This window comes from Mycena indigotica, assembly GCF_014461135.1.
Source record: "Mycena indigotica strain 171206Taipei chromosome Unknown Mind.scaff0020, whole genome shotgun sequence".
Lineage (NCBI taxonomy): Eukaryota > Fungi > Basidiomycota > Agaricomycetes > Agaricales > Mycenaceae > Mycena > Mycena indigotica.
Window position 1 is genome coordinate 347,517 of NW_023503019.1, and position 16,675 is coordinate 364,191.

The 16,675-nt window shown below is 56.3% G+C and overlaps 5 protein-coding genes across 5 annotated transcripts; 4 read left to right on the top strand and 1 right to left on the bottom strand.

Moving 5' to 3' along the window:
- Positions 1–1,380: 1,380 nt before the first annotated feature.
- On the bottom strand, positions 1,381–2,836 carry MIND_01429400 (uncharacterized protein; the record flags this gene model as incomplete). The annotated part of the gene is made up of 2 exons (XM_037370675.1): positions 1,381–1,632; positions 1,682–2,836. The coding sequence occupies 2 exons, from the start codon at positions 2,834–2,836 to the stop codon at positions 1,381–1,383; spliced, it is 1,407 nt and encodes a 468-aa protein (XP_037212946.1).
- A 167-nt stretch (positions 2,837–3,003) lies between these two features.
- MIND_01429500 (F-box domain-containing protein) lies at positions 3,004–4,722 on the top strand (the record flags this gene model as incomplete). Its single annotated transcript, XM_037370676.1, has 1 exon — positions 3,004–4,722. One exon carries the CDS (start codon positions 3,004–3,006, stop codon positions 4,720–4,722), a length of 1,719 nt encoding a protein of 572 aa, XP_037212947.1.
- An 883-nt stretch (positions 4,723–5,605) lies between these two features.
- On the top strand, positions 5,606–7,085 carry MIND_01429600 (uncharacterized protein; the record flags this gene model as incomplete). Its single annotated transcript, XM_037370677.1, has 2 exons — positions 5,606–6,979; positions 7,032–7,085. 2 exons carry the CDS (start codon positions 5,606–5,608, stop codon positions 7,083–7,085), a joined length of 1,428 nt encoding a protein of 475 aa, XP_037212948.1.
- A 3,790-nt stretch (positions 7,086–10,875) lies between these two features.
- Positions 10,876–12,505, top strand: MIND_01429700 (Defective in cullin neddylation protein; the record flags this gene model as incomplete). The annotated part of the gene is made up of 11 exons (XM_037370678.1): positions 10,876–10,934; positions 10,989–11,016; positions 11,093–11,165; positions 11,210–11,375; positions 11,428–11,567; positions 11,625–11,713; positions 11,960–11,996; positions 12,041–12,054; positions 12,141–12,229; positions 12,261–12,294; positions 12,350–12,505. The coding sequence occupies 11 exons, from the start codon at positions 10,876–10,878 to the stop codon at positions 12,503–12,505; spliced, it is 885 nt and encodes a 294-aa protein (XP_037212949.1).
- A 2,004-nt stretch (positions 12,506–14,509) lies between these two features.
- On the top strand, positions 14,510–15,371 carry MIND_01429800 (uncharacterized protein; the record flags this gene model as incomplete). The annotated part of the gene is made up of 3 exons (XM_037370679.1): positions 14,510–14,523; positions 14,580–14,676; positions 14,745–15,371. The coding sequence occupies 3 exons, from the start codon at positions 14,510–14,512 to the stop codon at positions 15,369–15,371; spliced, it is 738 nt and encodes a 245-aa protein (XP_037212950.1).
- Between the last annotated feature and the right edge of the window lie 1,304 nt (positions 15,372–16,675).

Genomic DNA, 16,675 nt, shown 5'->3' on the forward strand with positions numbered 1-16,675 from the left:
CACGCCTCCACCCTTGCTCTGGCGAAGACATGCCGCCAGGTGCACGACATCACTCTGCGCACGCTCTACGACTCAATTTACATAGATGCATTCGATACGTCACGCTCTCGCATTCTCTACACCCTGATCAACAACCAACAATATGCTTCGTTGGTTCGCCATGTTAAATTCGATCCTTTGGACCTCTGGGGGTACGTTATCTGGCGTTGAAGTCTAACCTGCGTTGACGCCATTCCAGGAACAGTGAGAATGACACCTTGACTAATCTTCTCGGGCTGATACGTGCTGCGCTGGCAAACCTGTCGCTCCTCCAGTCTGTCAGTTCTCCTTCTGGTTCCGCGGAGGATATCCTTGCTTCCTTGGCATTTCCACACCTTATTTCCATCGATCTCCAGAACCTCACCGGCGACACGGCAAGCTTCGTCGTGAAACACGCACCACAGCTGCGGACACTCGGCGTCTGGTCACACTCGGGTAGTCTATTCCCGCTGTCCGTGGCCCTCCCCGCTTTGCGCGTTTTGGTGAGGACTGGCAAGCTCGCCGCCGCCGTCTGTCCAGCGGCACCTTACGTTGGTCTCGTCACCGCTCTCCACCATGGGCATCGATATACCTGCCCTCCGCCTGCTAGACATCACGTCGTTCACCATTAGCGGGGATATCCTGCTCATGGACAGCATTGCCGCCTTTGCACCGCATCTCGTCTCCTTCGCGGTGTCAATCGAGGCGTGTTGGCCAGGGAGCGGGCTCACAGTCGGGACCGATAACGTGGTTTATCCTTTTTCTCTAAGTTCTTCTATGCTTGTGAGTTTCACCTCGGCTACCGAAAGCGCGCTGCCCCGCATGCCCCACCTCGTCCACATCGAATTCTCGCAGCAACTCGCATCGCCCAGTCTTTCCTTCCGCGGAGACAGCCTTCGAGAGGAGGATTACTTCAAAAGGTATGCTAGGGTTTCGAACAGTTGGCCGACGAAGCGGATTGGGTCCGGCCCCCGCGGCTACAAGTACCACGCCAAGCCGGAACACTTGTCCCCCTGGGCACGCCGTCGATCGGCTGTCGCAGCCGGCGACATTGCCAGCGCGGGGCAGCGCCAACGGGAAGAGATCAGAGAAGGTGTGTCGGTTTGCGCGCCGACTGATCATTTCTCTTATTCCACTGGTCAGTGGTATATCACGACAAGGTGCCATAGCGAGCGGCCTTGAAGGCCATATAACAGCCGCAGCATGGACTAAGAAGTATATGTGTGTCACAAGAAGTACAGCTCCATTACTCAATAGTGGCGCCAAATATAAGTGCAGTTGTAATTATGACTAAATGAATCCGGAGCGTTCAACTCACCAGTGGACAACCGACAGGAGAGCTCTAAGAGACAATCAGCCTACTTAACGCTCCCATCCGATCAGCTCGCTCTCCGCCCCAGGACCCGCGCTCCACTGCAGGGTGAACAACGGAACACGCATGTCGATGTACGCCAGGCCGGGGCAGCGGGCCACCAGCTGGTCACGCACCGCATCGGGGGGCAGCACCTCCATGTCCCACATGTACGCCGGATCATGCGGGTCCTCGGCGAGCAGTCTGAGCGCCCGCAAGGCGCGGGGAAGGCATGCAGGGAGGGATGTCGTCAGCAGAATGACCTGCACGGTTGTCAGGAGCTACCCGGGGCGAGGGAAAGAAAGTGCGCACCGATTGTCTCCCCTCTCGCAGATCGAGGAAAATAGCGCACACCTCCAGGACTGGGAAATAGGATAATAGTCTGCTGAGCAATTCGCACCCGAGGATGTCGCAGCGCCCAAGCTTCAAGCGCAGGCACGTAATCCTTGCAAAGGCCACCCTTGGCAGAGAAGCGAGAGACTGTAGCAGCGGCGGAACACCAGTGAAGACCACGTCAAGCACGCCAACGCGCGCCATTGTGAGAACGAGCAACGCCGCTGGTTCTCGCACCACTAGTTCTTTTAACTGAGGGAAGCGCGGCAAGTCCGAGACCCACTCAGCTGGTGCGCCGATTGGTGGATCGCCATCGCGCCTCGGGTTTGGGAAGGGGTTATTGTTGCTGACATCTAGGCGTTCCAAGCCCGGAAACAAGAGGGGGAATGGTGCGAGAGTCGCGGCAAGTGCAAGTCTCTTCGAGGACAGGATGTGGAGAATAGTGACGTGCGGAAAGGGAGGCAGCGACGCCAACTCGGTGGCCTCTTCCAAGCCCGCTGGTGCGGAGGAATGCACTTCTCGCAGGATGGCGGGAGCCATAAGCGCGAGCCAATGGTGGAGAGCGCCGCCGTACATCTCGAAGTGCACAACATGCAGGATTGGACAGGAGGAATGAGAGGAGGGGAGGTGTAGCGTGCAGTCCGAGATTGAGAACGTATGGAGAGATTGAAGCTGAGCTAGCGCATCGAGTGCGGCCGGTGTGAACTGCACTTTCTCGGCAGTCAATGTGCGGAGATTGATGAGGCTGACAACGACGGCGAAGATGGACGGGAGCATAGCTTGTGGGTCGCGGCTCACGTCGCCTGCAGGCTGTGGACGCGCCACCGGCCGGGTGATTCGCGGTGGCCAATGGCTAATCTTGATGCGCCAGGCCGAAATCTTCAGGAGTTGGATGTGTGGAGCCACGCGGGGCGAGCCCATGACAACCAGCCTGTCCTGTAGCGCCTTCTCACGCGCGGCAGAGAGGCCACACAGATGCCCATTGGCATTGATGACGAACGGGCGGATCTCGATGGCGGCGTACAGCAGCGTGCGTGCTAGCGCACACAGACGGCGAGAGGCGGATGCGATGTTGCGGAGGTCGGCAGTCGAGAGATAGTGTAGGATTTCGAGGAGGAGCTCGTTGGGCAACATGACGGTCGAGAACAGAAGCTGGTGACGTGGGAGTTTTGATGTGACGTGACGCTTGGCGAATCAAAAGACATGTCAATGAAGATTGATGTCAATCGCCGCCCTTTGCTTTCGCCCACCATCTTGGATCCTTTTCGCAACCTCTTCGTCCACGGTCCAGGCCAAGCGGCATGCCTGCGTACGAGTCCCCATTTCACGCAATACTCGACACCAACAGCGTCCCCACGGATGCTGAATGTGGGCACATTCGCGACTTTCTGGCGCCGCACCAGGCCAAGTTAGTCGAGCTTGACGCCGAGGTCGAGCGCCTCCGCGTGCAGCTCGACGCCACCACTTCGGAGCGTGATAAGCTGGGCAACTTCGTCGCGGCGCATCACGCCCTGCTCTCGCCTATGCGGCGCATTCCTGAAGACATCTTGCGGCTGATCTTCTTGAAGACACTCCCTGAGCGGCGGAACACAGCGATGCATCCGAGCGAGGGGCCATTGCTCCTGGCCAGCGTGTGCAGGTACTGGCAGGACCTCGTTATGGCTACTCCGCAGCTCTGGTCCACCATTCACGTGGTCGTTGCGCGGTTTCCGCCAATCCCCCCCGGCTGGGTCGGCGCGCTGCCCCAGCAGTGGTATGTCGCGCCCCGGCTGGCCACTTTCCTCGCCCGGGGCGGTCACGCGCCGCTCGATATCACGATGCAGGTGTCCCGGCAGCCGCTCGCCGAGTCCGCGGTGGACGCCGCCGATTCCAGCGGTGTACCTGGCAGCGGGCCTTCCCCATTCTTGCGCGCGCTCATGGGGGCTTCTGGCCGCTGGCGCAAGATGAAGCTGTGGATGTTGAGTAACGAGGACACGCAGGCGCTTGCCGGACTGCGGGCCAGCGATGTCCCCCAATTGGAGAGCTTCGACCTCATGTCCTTTGCCGAGACCCCGCGGCTCAACTTTCTCGGGACACCAAGCCTCCGGCACCTTTCTATCCAAGGGAACTATCCCTCGTTCCCTCCCGACGTGTACTGGCAAAATCTTGTGTCCCTCGACATTCAAGTCAGCTCCACTTCGGCGCCGCAGATGGAGCTCATTGAATTTCCGTTCCCCTTTTTGGCCCATTGTGCATCGCTGGAAAAGCTTGCGGTAACCATCAGCGGCTACGGATTCCTTCCCACCCCCGACGGAGACTGCTCAATCTTGCTTCCCCAGTTGAAATTGCTCGACCTGGGTTTCTTCGACGCTGGGAACATGTCCACTGCGATTCATATGCTCGACGTCCCGCGCTTGCACACCTTCAACGTCTCGCGCGGGCTGACTGTTGTCCCCGACATCTTCGATCGCCTGGACCATATCCGCTGCCTTGTCCTCACGCTGGACTATCTCACTACCGACCTGCTCGTCTCCGTCCTCCGCCTTGTGCCCGTGCTCGAGCGCTTGCGGCTCATCGGCGAGCCCATCCCGCCTGCCGCCCCCACCGCCGCCCCCGGATTCGCGTTTGCCTCCAAGGACCACCGCTATCTCACCCGACTCCTCCCAAGTGACCCCGTGCCGCTGTGCCCCGCACTGCGCCACCTGGAGCTGACGTTCGTGCAGCTGACGCCGGACGCGCTCATGGTCGACCTAGTCCATGCACGCACCACCGCCCTGCCCGCGGCCGACCCGCCCGTGGCGCGCCTCACGGCCTTCAGCTGCTTTCTCCTGCGCGAGCCGCAGCTCGACATGGCTGCAGCGCTCGCCGACTGTGCCGCGGCAGGCCTCGTGATCCGGGTGGCACAGCGGCCGGTGCCGGTGCCGGTGCCAGAGACGCCGCAATACTCGGCGCTAGAGGGCACCGAGAGCGATGCAATCTACCGCCCTGGCGGCCCTGCGGCGGGCGGCTTAGACGGCGCTGCGTGGTTGGTGGAGCTGTGAGGACTATTCAAGACGTACACGATGGAGTTGAGGAACTGCGAGTGCAGCAAGAGGGAAAATTGAAGCTGAATGGGACTGGTCCGTATGCAGGGGTAGGCCTACGGCGTAAGAGCATGCTGAGGTGATATTCGAAGAACGGAGCAATACTTAGGTAGTGTGGCCAATCTGCGAAAGCGAAAGAGGAGCGCGGGCGTGTGTGAGCACACAGAAGTTGTAACGATATCGTCTGCTCCCCAGTCGGGCGTCGGAAGTTGTCAGAGTACTCGTCAGATCTTAAAGTTGGACCCTTGAGGTAGCAATCATGACAGCCCCGGCGGCTCTGAATACAAGTTGCAGACACAAAGGCCACAATATATAAACATCAGAGGCAGCTTTCGGACGGTTGCGCCAGAATCAGATGGGAGTTGGGATGGAAGAAGCGATTGACGTGGCACGTGCAACACGTCATGGTCCGTGCGCGCCACGTCAATCACGGGCAGATCGTCCCGCCGTCCCCAAGTTTTTTTTCTCTTCCCCCATCTACGCTCGTGGCGTTATTCTCCCCCCCCCTCCAGGTACCTCTCGATTGCGCCGTACTAACGACTGCTCATCGTACTCCGCCATTGAGGTCGCCTTCTTGAAGGCTCTCCTCCCGTTCACTCGAATCGGCGACCAGCATACTGTCGGTGGCTCAGCACTCAGAGCCTTCCTCTTCGACATCTAACAGCTCCATGGTGTCGAGATGCATGCGAGGTGGAGGAATGTGTGGATTCCGTGAAGGGTTGGACCACCCCAAGTGCGTCACCACCGTCTTGCTATATTCACGACCCTGACCTGTTCGATAGGAGAGCCAAGGGGCTCATCTCATTCATAGGACAAAGACAGGGGATGTATTTGGAACCAAATGACAATGCATATTTACATGCCGCTCTTGCTCCTAACCACCATGTCCCCAACTCCCGACACCACACCCGCCGCCATCCGCGCAGAGCTGCAAAAGATTGACGACGACATCGATGAACTACGCGCTCGGCTAGCCGCCACCCTCGCCTCCCGACGCTGTGTTGTGGCCCGGCTCCAAGCGGTAACCTACGACGGCATTCTCAACTTGCCATCTGAGATCTTAGGCGAAATCTTCGACCATTGTACGCGGAAAATAAGAATTGGATGTCGTGATCCATCCGCCCCACAGCTAACTCTGACCGTCGTATGCCGCGAGTGGCGCCGCGTCGCACTCTCCTTGCCTTCTTTGTGGTCAAAACTTGCCATCTGTAATGCGGCAGACCCGTCGCGGCAATACTGGCTCAAAAAATCACGCAGTTACCCGCTCGACCTCGAAATTGGTGATTCGGAGGCGCTCCCAGGCCTTATGGAGGAGGTGGCCCTGCGACTGGCCCGGTACACCAGTGCTTTTCATGCCCTTGTAAAGCCGGCACCAATCTTCGATGAGTGCCGAGGCAAGTTCGTGGGTCTCCAAAGCTTGACTCTGGAGAGCTCCCACTGGTCTTCCTGCCACATGGCCACGCACCCTCCCCTCACCCTTTTCGCCGATGCCCCAGTACTCCACGCCGTCACCCTGGCCTTTGTTCGGCGCGAGCAGATTGTGCTGCCATGGGAGCAGATCACCACCTTCTCCGTCAGTGGCGTCGACCGCGCTCATGCTTACGACTTCCTCAAGAGCATGCCCCAGCTGGAATCACTCACGATGAGCGTGAGCCGGACAACGCCGCACGATGATGCCGATCTTGTCTATAAAGCACCCCCCCTCGCGCATCTCCACACACTGGAGATAAACCTTGGGCGGGAGTTGGACTACGAATGGGTGAAGCAGCTGTGGCTGCCCAAATTGACACATTTGGTCGCGCGCAACATCGGGACAGCCGCCATCTCTCCCTTCGCCAATCTTCTGCGCCACACTCCCGCACTGACTAGCCTCGAAGTCCACGGCGTACGCCCTGCAACTGCCCAGGAGATATTGCGCTTCACCGCATACCGCGCAATTGATTCATTACTGTCCCTCGACCATCTCCGCACTGTCGACTTCGAGCTCGTTCTCGAGAAGCTTCCGCTGTTAAACGTCGTCGAATGGGTGAACAAATGTCCGCAGGCCCCGCCACGGTGCAAGGTTTCGCTGAGGGAACGGCCAGTAGGTTCCTGGGCGGAGGAAAATTACGACGCTCCCCTTCGAGCTCTGCGCCAGCACGACGCTGCATCATCTGCAAAGCGCAACTGTGCTTTCGACATCATGACGCAGCACTTCCGCCTTTCCTCTCAAAATGTGGGTTTTTATGACTGCGGACGGTGAAATGGAGTGCTCACATGATATGTAGAGTCCGTTGGGAAGCCTGGCTGAGCGGCTGGAGGAGTGCTCGCTGGTCGTGTGAGCGACGGAGCAGTGTGTGCGTAGGTTGAAATTCAGTCAGTGAGGCGCCATAAATCATGCTATCCATTCGTTCATACATGCCGTTCTTGATTTACAAATTAGAACCCAACAAACTCCACCTGCATCCGCGGGGCAAAGGCTCCAATGGCGCCAGCTTTTCCCTGATAGCGGGAACAGGAGTTACATGGCAGCGCGTGCATCGCGGGAGGAGAACGCTACCCACCGCGATCGTGTCTCTGTCGCAATACCAGTCGTGCGCGATAAGGGAGCGCGCGCGCCTGCTGTGGAGAGCGATATCGATACATCCCCCATATCGATATATCCACTATATCGCTTGATCTTGGACCCCGGGCCCGGCGCGCGAATCGCCGGCGGGTCGCGTGCATGGACGGATGCGGCGAGATGAACCGCTAATGCCGCGCTGGGCATGCTATACAGTCGGAACAGAGTTTGCGGGGTGGTGCGTGTGAGCGGCGGCGATTGCGCGGCCGGCGAGGTGCGGAGATGATTGTGATTGTAGACAAGCCCAGGACAGAATGAGGGAAATTCTCTGCGTTGAGTCGCTGGCGGCGCTGGGATGGTCGACCTTGAGGCAAGGTGATTAAGAGCGTGTTGGGCGCAGCACTTAAAGTAAGCAGGGCCAACGAGTTACGAGAGGAGGAGCACCCCGATCGGAAAACCAGTGAGGCGGTGTTGCGGGGGGGCAGCCTTGTGCCCGGGGTCGTTCGCCGGCGCAGCAGTCGGCGTCGCGAACTCGATGATATGGTATGAAACGATGGTTGGACGGTGGTTGATACCGGAGCGCGATGGGAGATCCACCGCAGAGGGCTAGTCCAAGTGCGGCGACAGTCGCCGAACGACCAGCTAGCAATGCTGGGGAGCGATTCAAGTGCTTCCGATATCGTCGTTGTGATTGCGGGTTCAGGAGCAGCTAACCGTTGCCGGCAGGTGCGAAGCACAAGTCGCCGCTTGGAAAGACGCCAATCTAAAAGCTATGATTTAGGACTTGCGCCGTCTTTGGAGAAAGACACACACAGTGGCTTGGGAGATTCACCAAGAAGACAACCACAAGACCAGGAATTGCGTGAGCTAGAGCAGCTGTCGCTAGAAACCGCGATGAGCGGCGTAGTTGAGAGATGTAGCATGGTACAGTGACAAATTTCACACCAGCTCGGCCACCGACGTTTCCCCAGAAAAGCGCGGTGGATGTCGGGAACAACAGCATGATCAGCCGCCCGATCGACCCGTCAGAAGCCTGAGGACAAAAATGGGGTCACTAATACTGTTGATACCGGGCGCTCGTTAGAAGCGGTAAGGTTGAAGTCTGAGACCAGGAACCACGGCCGGGGATTGCGTGAGCCGGAGCGATTGTCGCTAGAAAGCAGAATGAACGGCGTACTCGAAAGATCCAGTTACAGATTTCGCACAAGTTCGGCCACCATTGCCCAGAACGGCACGCGGGAACGGTCAGTGACCGTATCGACCGGGAAGCCCGCGTCAGAAGCAGTAAGGGTCGGAGTTTAACACCAGGCAGTACCGCTCGTTGCGTTCGTGAGTTCCATGGGATGAGCAACGGCGGTGTGGAAGGAGTTGTCCCGGAAGCAACGGAAGCCAACCCGCTTGCTGTACTACTAGCAGCTGTAGCAAGACCGAAGCTGCCGCGGAGTCAGCGAAAAAGCTTGGACGATGAAGAGAAGTACTCACAGTCAAAAGACATCCGTCAGATGTATAGCACAACCGAGTTGCTGGGTTTCGAAGCCAGCGCCGCATGCTAGGATGCAATTTAGAAACAGGCAGAGAACGCGGGGCCGCTACGCTAGTTCACTCGCGAATAGTCGTATGAATGTCCAGAGGGCGAATATCGCCATCGACACGACGAGTAGGAAGAGAGCCGGGAGAGAATTATGCGAGCACACGAGACCGGTTTCCTAACGCTACAAATATAAGTTAAGGAGAGTGACAAAGACAAGAGTACAGTCGAGTTCCTCATATGGAATCACCCCATGTGGAATATCCTCAATATGGAATAAGTTTTAGCCTTCCACAGCCTTGGGAGAAGTAAATATTCCACAATTTGTGTTCTGGAATATGGAATGGCCTGATTGTGCAATTATTCCATCCAAATTTGGGTGGAGAAGCAGTTAAAGCACCAAAATTATGACCATAAATACAAATGTATAACATCTTCCAGCCATCTTTAATCCCACCAATTATTATCTATACTACATTAAGTAAACAACACTCTTTAGAAAGATGATTATGCTTGAACCAAAGGCTAGGGAGACTCAGAGAAACATTTCATCATACTTTACTGTATACACAGATCATGTTTATATGCTGAGCATGCTAAAACTAACAGAAAATGAAAATATAAAATAAAAATACAATAAATAAATATAAGATATAAAATCAAGATAAATTTCATATGGAATATCCGTAATATGGAATAGGGGTAGGGTTTCCACCGATATTATTCCATATGAGGAACTCAACTGTAATAGCCGCACATGAATTGCATACGAGGTACAAGGGAACGCGGGGGCCCATTCTCTCGAGGCCGAGCTAACTAGTCAAGAAAAATGTCGCTTGGAGTGGAAAAGACATGCGACAGCTCGGTTTCCGCACAGCTGAGCATCCCTTCTTTCTCTTCCGCCACAACGACCGGGGCGCTGCTGTGCAGGCCGCCAGCGTTGCCTGTTATGATGAGAGCGTCGTTGCCTTGGTTGTAGATTGACAAGCAAAAGTGGCAGGATGTGGAGGACGGGGTCTTCTGGGTATCGAATGCCGCCAGAAAGAAGAGCAATTGCAGGGTAGATGACTCGGAGCGTTAGAATGGGCAATACCGCACAAGCGCGTTCGTTGTTCCAATGGATGATTGTTGAGGAGTTGCGTCCGACGCCAAGGAAACGCCTTCTTGTTGTCGCAAGTGCTGAATCTGCAAAGGCGTCAACGGAGCGCGGTATCAGATAGAGAAAGACATGCACATATCCTGCGACATTGCAAGCTTCTCCCAGCCTTGTTGCCGTTTATGAAGCAGGAAGCCCCGACCACGTGCGGTAGCCCGGCGACCTTGCGACATCTTGACGCTGGCCAAAACAGGGACCTGGAAGCCGTCAGGGCGGGTTTCCAACAGAGTACCACACACAAGCCGGTCCGAGCGACACAAGGGAGGAGGCGATTCGCGATGGATGAGAGGAGAGCGCCCGCGTTTTTGTCGTGTTGCTTTGGCGGACGAAAGAGATGGGAAAGGTACACTGAAAGCGGTTGAGTAAGCGCCTTCAGCTATGTGGGTGGATGCGACTCACAGATAGCTTATCGGCAAGACAACGGGCCAGAGCTCTCCAAGAACAAGGGCACGTCAGAGAGAATGCGGTGCTTGAAAACGGGGGGGACGAACGACAGATAGGCTACCCACGTAAGAAGGCGCAAATAAGAAGCAGATAGGAATAGTGCCGTGGTGGTGGTGGTCGTGAATCAAGAAGAAAAAAAGTGGCGTCATGTCATGCGGATGACGTGATTTATTCTTGTCACTCCCGCAGCCGACTCACTCTTCTTTCCTTTCCGCCACGACGACCGCCACGACGAGCTGGGCGCTGCTGCTGCTGCTTCTCGCTGCTGCCGCCTACGTGCACCTCTTTCGTCCCGTGAGTGCCCGCGCTGCTGCAGCCACGTCATCGCTGACCTTGTGGCCTTTCCTTCTCCGACCTTCCCCCACCTTCCACGGCCCCATCGCACCCATCACATCCGTTCTCGCCCTTGTACGCGCTGCAAAGACCCCACCCCCGTTGCTGATGGTCGACAAGAAGATGGAGGAGAACATAGCGCAGTTTTGCGGCGTCACCGGCGCATCGTGCGTGGCCTTTCCCCCTTCCCATTGTCGTTGCTGACTCCGATGGCGCCACAGTGAAGGACGCGCGTCGCTTCCTAGAGAAGTACAAGTGGATGGATGTCGCGGTAGACGCCTACTATAGCGATCCGGACGCCATTCCCGCCTCACCCCCGCCCCAGTCCCACTTTGTCCGGCCAGCGTCCGGCGCGTCTGCCACGGCCAGACTCAACGCGCTGTTTCACAAGTACAAGGGCACGTCGCTGTTGGGCACTACTCGCCATACTCACCAGCAACAGACGCGGATGGCGAGGAGATAACGGTCGATGGGACAATTCGGATGTGCGAGGACCTCGGCGTCGACCCCGAAGACGTGGTCTTGCTTGCTGTTGCCTTTGAGCTGAAGAGCCCCCACATGGACGAGTGGTCTAGAGCGGGCTATGTCGATGGCTGGAAGGCTCTTGGGTCTGTTTTGTCCTTTTTCTCTCCCTTCTTCCCGGTCGCTGACTACGCCCAGCGCCGACTCTATTCCCGCAATGCAAGCGGCGCTCTCCCGCCTCCGCACGCGTCTCACGTCTGGTGTCGACCCCAAATACTTCCAGAAGGTCTACAACAACACGTTCGAGTTCGCGAAGAGCGAGGGGCAGCGGAGTATTCGTGCGTGTGGTCATTTTTTGCCTCTGACGATGGCTTATCGATGGCAATCCTGTACAGCGCTCGAGACGGCGACTGCGCTTTGGGACTGCTGCTACCGTATGCAACGTTGGGAGGAAGAGTGGATGATAACGGGGACACACTTATGGGTGCGTGTATATTGCAGTCTTCCTCCCCCGTCTTCCTCCTCCTTCCTTCTCCCTACCCCCTTCGCTACTTTTCGTGGGCTTATCGCAATGCTCGTTGTCGTGTGCGACCGCGTCAATGCTGGCCTTCCGCTTCCACCTTCCTGCTATTCGCTCGTTCCATATCGAACCGATATGGCTCTCGAAAAGCGTTGTCTTGATTTCCTTCCATAGTTGTTCTCTCTTTCACAGCTGACCTGCGATCTACAGAGGTCGACGGGTGGCGTCCCGAATACAACGACTGGTGGTCCGAATTCCTCACGGAGAAGCGCAGCAACGGTGTGAGCAAAGATACATGGATCATGGTGTGTTTTTTTCCTCCTCCACATCCAGCCCTTTCCCCTTTCGCCAAGACTCCCCGTATTGCCCGCTGGTACTCACCAACTCACAGTTCCTCGACTTTGTGCGCTCGATTGACGCGCGCTTCGCAACATACGACGTCGACGCCGCGTGGCCGTCCTCCATCGACGACTTTGTCGAGTGGGCCAAGGAGCGCTTGGGATCGGCGTAGACTGCATGTCGCTGTCGCGGAGTACCGAAATACAGTATGTTGGCGATATCTCCTTCTTGTTCTCACCCAATAATGAGGGCGACCGACAGAATCTACCGCAGCGGCTCCACTGCCTCCCGGGGCGTGCCACAATAAGCAGAGACATCTCCGGGTATCGCTATCAGCAGCACAGATATAGCCTTGGCCCGGCGCGGACCACCGAGTGGCCGGTCTCTTTCGTACGGAGCGGGATGCTCGTGGGCTGATCAAGCAAAGTAACATACGGCATCCATTCGTTGTCAATGACACGTCGGTGTATCCTCCGTTGACAAACTTGATGTAGCTAGCTAAGTATATGACGCTTAATGAAGGAAGCGAATTGAGCACCGATCAGGGAAGATGAGAGGGAAGGACGTACAAGATAATACAACACCAAGGGCTAGAAGCAGAATAAGGAGTCCCTGAGATCAGCCCACTCGGATGTGAGAGTGCCGCAAGCCAGACGTCTGGGATTCTTTGTTGGTTTTGTTCGCAAAGGAGACGCGGCAGTACAATCGTTTCCGTGGTTAGCGGACTGCAATCATAATCAGTTGAAAATATTACGAGGAGGAACAACGACAGACAAACACAGACCTGCACAAACAAGCCTGCCCATGTGCGCCGCACAAGACGACTCCGGGATTTCCGCACCTTTGCTATGGTTGGCGGTCAAGCTGGTTATATACTGCGTCAGACGCTCGCGCGGTTCTTGTTATCGCAAGTGGCTTTGAAATCCGTTCTCGCGCCAACTCTGGGTTATCGAGACTCACTCCTTGCAGTGTTCCTTGTGAGCGAAGCGGAAAGAACCCGATCGAGAGCTGGCCATGACAGATGAGAAGGGGTGGAGCTTAACTGAGGATGTACAGGTTCTCCTTCAATGATCGATTCTGGCCCGCAAGATCCAGGCAGTTTCATCATGTGAAAAATTCATGAGGACTGCAGCAATACGCGTACGGCGAAATGATTCTGAGGGGGTTAGCATATACTTGGGGTGACCGCTCTGGTTGACGTACTGCCCCCGTCTACTCCGAAGTTTCAGGATAAACGAGTACCAAAGCGCATGCGGCTCGAGTGAGAAGTCAGCCGGTATTTGCGAGAAGCGGGGGCAATGCCGTAGAAAACCGCTTTGTAAGGCGAGAAACACACTGAAGAAGTGTGAGTCGTTGACGGAAGAGCCGATTCGACACTCCAGGAGTTGAGGAAGCATATCTCCGCACAAACCAGCTCACCCGCAGGCTACGCGTATACTGAGCGCGCTCACAAGGGAAGTTTCGCGGGGCGAGCGGCCTTCATCCCTATGGACTCGTACTTGACGCTGGGGCTTGCAAGCCTGTTCGGCTCCCGGGCTCAGGCGCTTCGGCGGTGCAGACGTTGCGAGATGACGCAGGAAACCGCGGCGCAGATGGAAAGGAGAGTCTTTGGCGTATAGTCGTGCATTTTCGAAATCGCGAGAACTTAAAGACGGGCGAGGAGCATGATTGAAGAGGCACCGTCACTGTAGTTGTCGAAGCAGAAGTCGGCGGGGTTTCGGAGGACGCGTGGTCCGGCTCGTCGCCAGCGTTCGAAGAGTCCTTCGCTGTACCAATCTTGGTACCAATGACAAGGCCCGCGTCCTACGGCGCTCCAAGTGGGATCCGATTCAAGTTGGAGAGAGTGAGGGAAGAAGTGGAGGGATCCGTTAGCACGCTTGAGGAGAATAAGCATGGATCCAGACACACCATTCTACCGAGAACAAACACCCCTGCTTCATGTCCGCCCATCTATTCCGCATACGCAGTCCTTCGGTGTCGGCGCCAGCGTCGGCCCAGCGAAGACTTGAGCGCCAGTAATAGTCGTCTCCATCAAGAGTAAGCAAACAGGTTGTCTGCGCAGAGCATGAGCCGCAGCACAGCAACACCGGCGCTGCGCCGTCATTGCCACATGGTGGACGGAAGGCAAGAGGCGGATGACGTGGCACGTGCCTCACGGCATGGTCCGTGCGCGCCACGTCAATCACGCAGATCCCATTCTTTTCTCTTCTATGCCCGCCCACCACAGTGCGCTGCCCTCACGCTGGTAAGTTGCTTGTCCATGTCAGTTTGCTGAATGTCACTGACGGGCGTTATTCAGAGCTGTACAACCACGGCGTGCATCGGTGACCCGGTCGCTCCCCCGCCTTCGTGGGGCCCAAGCCGCACTGAGTTGGTGCCAGGACGGGACTGGAGCCGCTGAGTTGCATCGTGAGTCGCTGGATGGCACTGTCCAGGTGTGTGTGTACTCCCTCACGTTCCGCCATGCCTGGCCTCATCGCTTGACTTCAAGGGGATTCCGGCAACGAGGAGTAGGCGACGCTGGAGTGGGCTGGGGAGAGACGGCGGAAGTGAGTGGCTCTGTGGGCGCTCTGGGGGAGTGCGTAATGGTGTGTGCTCCGCGGGCTCGGAGTTGTTCTGCTCAGATACTGACGACATATTCCTCGGTCTTCTGCAGACCCCCAGCACGTTCCCCCGACTCAAAGCCTCCCAGAATCCCGCTCTCCTCTCACATATCATCCAGCTCCCCCGCATTAGCAGCCCGTATATCGCGCTGCTACGACGGAAAGCTGGGACTACGTCGTCATGGATGGACAACGACGGGAGCGAGTCGTCTGCTCGTGAGGCTTTCGCGCCGCGGTCAACGCATCCCCAGCGTCTAATCTCACTCCCTCATCGCACAATGCGTCTCCAACGCCATTTCCCCAGTCATATCGAAAGATCGCCATTGTCTTCCTCGGCACGCACACCCGAATACAGCCTATGGCCATCCATTCTCTCCCAACCCGCTTCCACGACCTCTGTGGCTATATCCGCTTTTAGCGTCCAGACATGCGACCCGCGCACTATCGCGACCATCCCATTTTCTCGCCCAGCTGGTTCCCCCAATTATCCCCGCACTTATACACTCAAACAACAAGCTCCCAACAGAGGGTTAACCGCACCTCCATCGTGCGCTCGTACGCCGCAGCCAAATCTCGGCTTCGTTATCGACGACGACATTCCTCTCTTCGTCACCTTTTTGACGCCTACCGTGCTTGACTCTGGCCCCTGGCGACGGTCAACCCATGATCGACGAAACTAGTTTCCGGAAGGACGATTCCAGCACTGTAGTGCTTGTTGCTGGCGCTTTTGACCACTTTTGCCCGGGCCGCCAACCGTTTTTTTTCAGATGCCCCCTTCTCCGAGCCAGCAAACTATCTCCTCGACATCCCAAACCATCCATCGAGTGCGAACGGCGGCTGCGTTGCGCTTCCACCGCCACGTTTGGGAGCGTATTCTTCCCAAGTTACCATTCGACTGCGGACCTCGAAAACTCTCGAGATCGCAATCGCCCCTCACTGTATCATATACACTACACGATGAAATTCTTGCCTCTTTTCATTCACGATACAGCCAACTCGGATACAGCCATATACATACTTTCCGACCCTTTGCTGCTATTCCACCCCTCTAACGGCCGGTGTATTCCGCGAGTAATGCCTCGGTCCTCGTTCCATGCCAGTAGTCAGCCGCGCGAATTCAATGCATAGGCCGGGTCGGTCACGATTGGTATGGTATTAACCAAAACAAGACCCGAATAAGCCTCTGAGTACGTACTAGTGGTCGAAGCCAGAAGAAGTAGTGACAGCGTGACTACGCGGCTTGCTCTTAACTGTCATCATCATCCGCAAATGCACGCCCTGTTTTCAAGGCGCAATCTCCAATCTCTACCGACCCGATTGCGCGTTCGTGTCAAATAGCTCAAATGCACAGTTGTAACTCACTAATCTTGGTGCCTGGCTAGAATATCGCCCTCTTGCTTATGATCTCCGACGAGCCGCGCGATTTTTCTCAATTCAAGCTACTGGTGCATGCTGATCCACAGGATCAGGTCCTCCTGCTTCCAGTTTACTGGACTCTTCTGGATCCAACCCGTATTCCTCCTCCCACTGCGCTTGACAAGTTATCGCCATTCCAAGCATTCTGTTTGAATACAGCGCTTGTCGCGCTCCTGGGGTGTCGGGAAGCAATGAATCTGCAACTGATGATTGAGGAAGGCCATCCTACATCCCATTCCCGTTCTCGTGCGCCATACCAAGAAATATGGGTCCGAGTTTGCCGCTGGTCCTGCTTCTTGCAAGAACACTTTGCAGCTATTCCTGCTTCATTTCGGCATGACCACGACGTTTACGAGGTGGATATCATCGTCTCGTTGTTGCGCTTCACACACGCGGCATTTGGCATCCGAAATCAGGACGATACCAAGGTTGCTGTCGAAGAGCCTGGTTTCCTACGAGCGGTCTACCGCCTTTGGAGTCTCTGCCTCTCAACACATCGCGACCATATTCACGAGGATATCAGATTCATAACTGCCTTCATTCGGCAACAAGATTATTCTGATGGTGC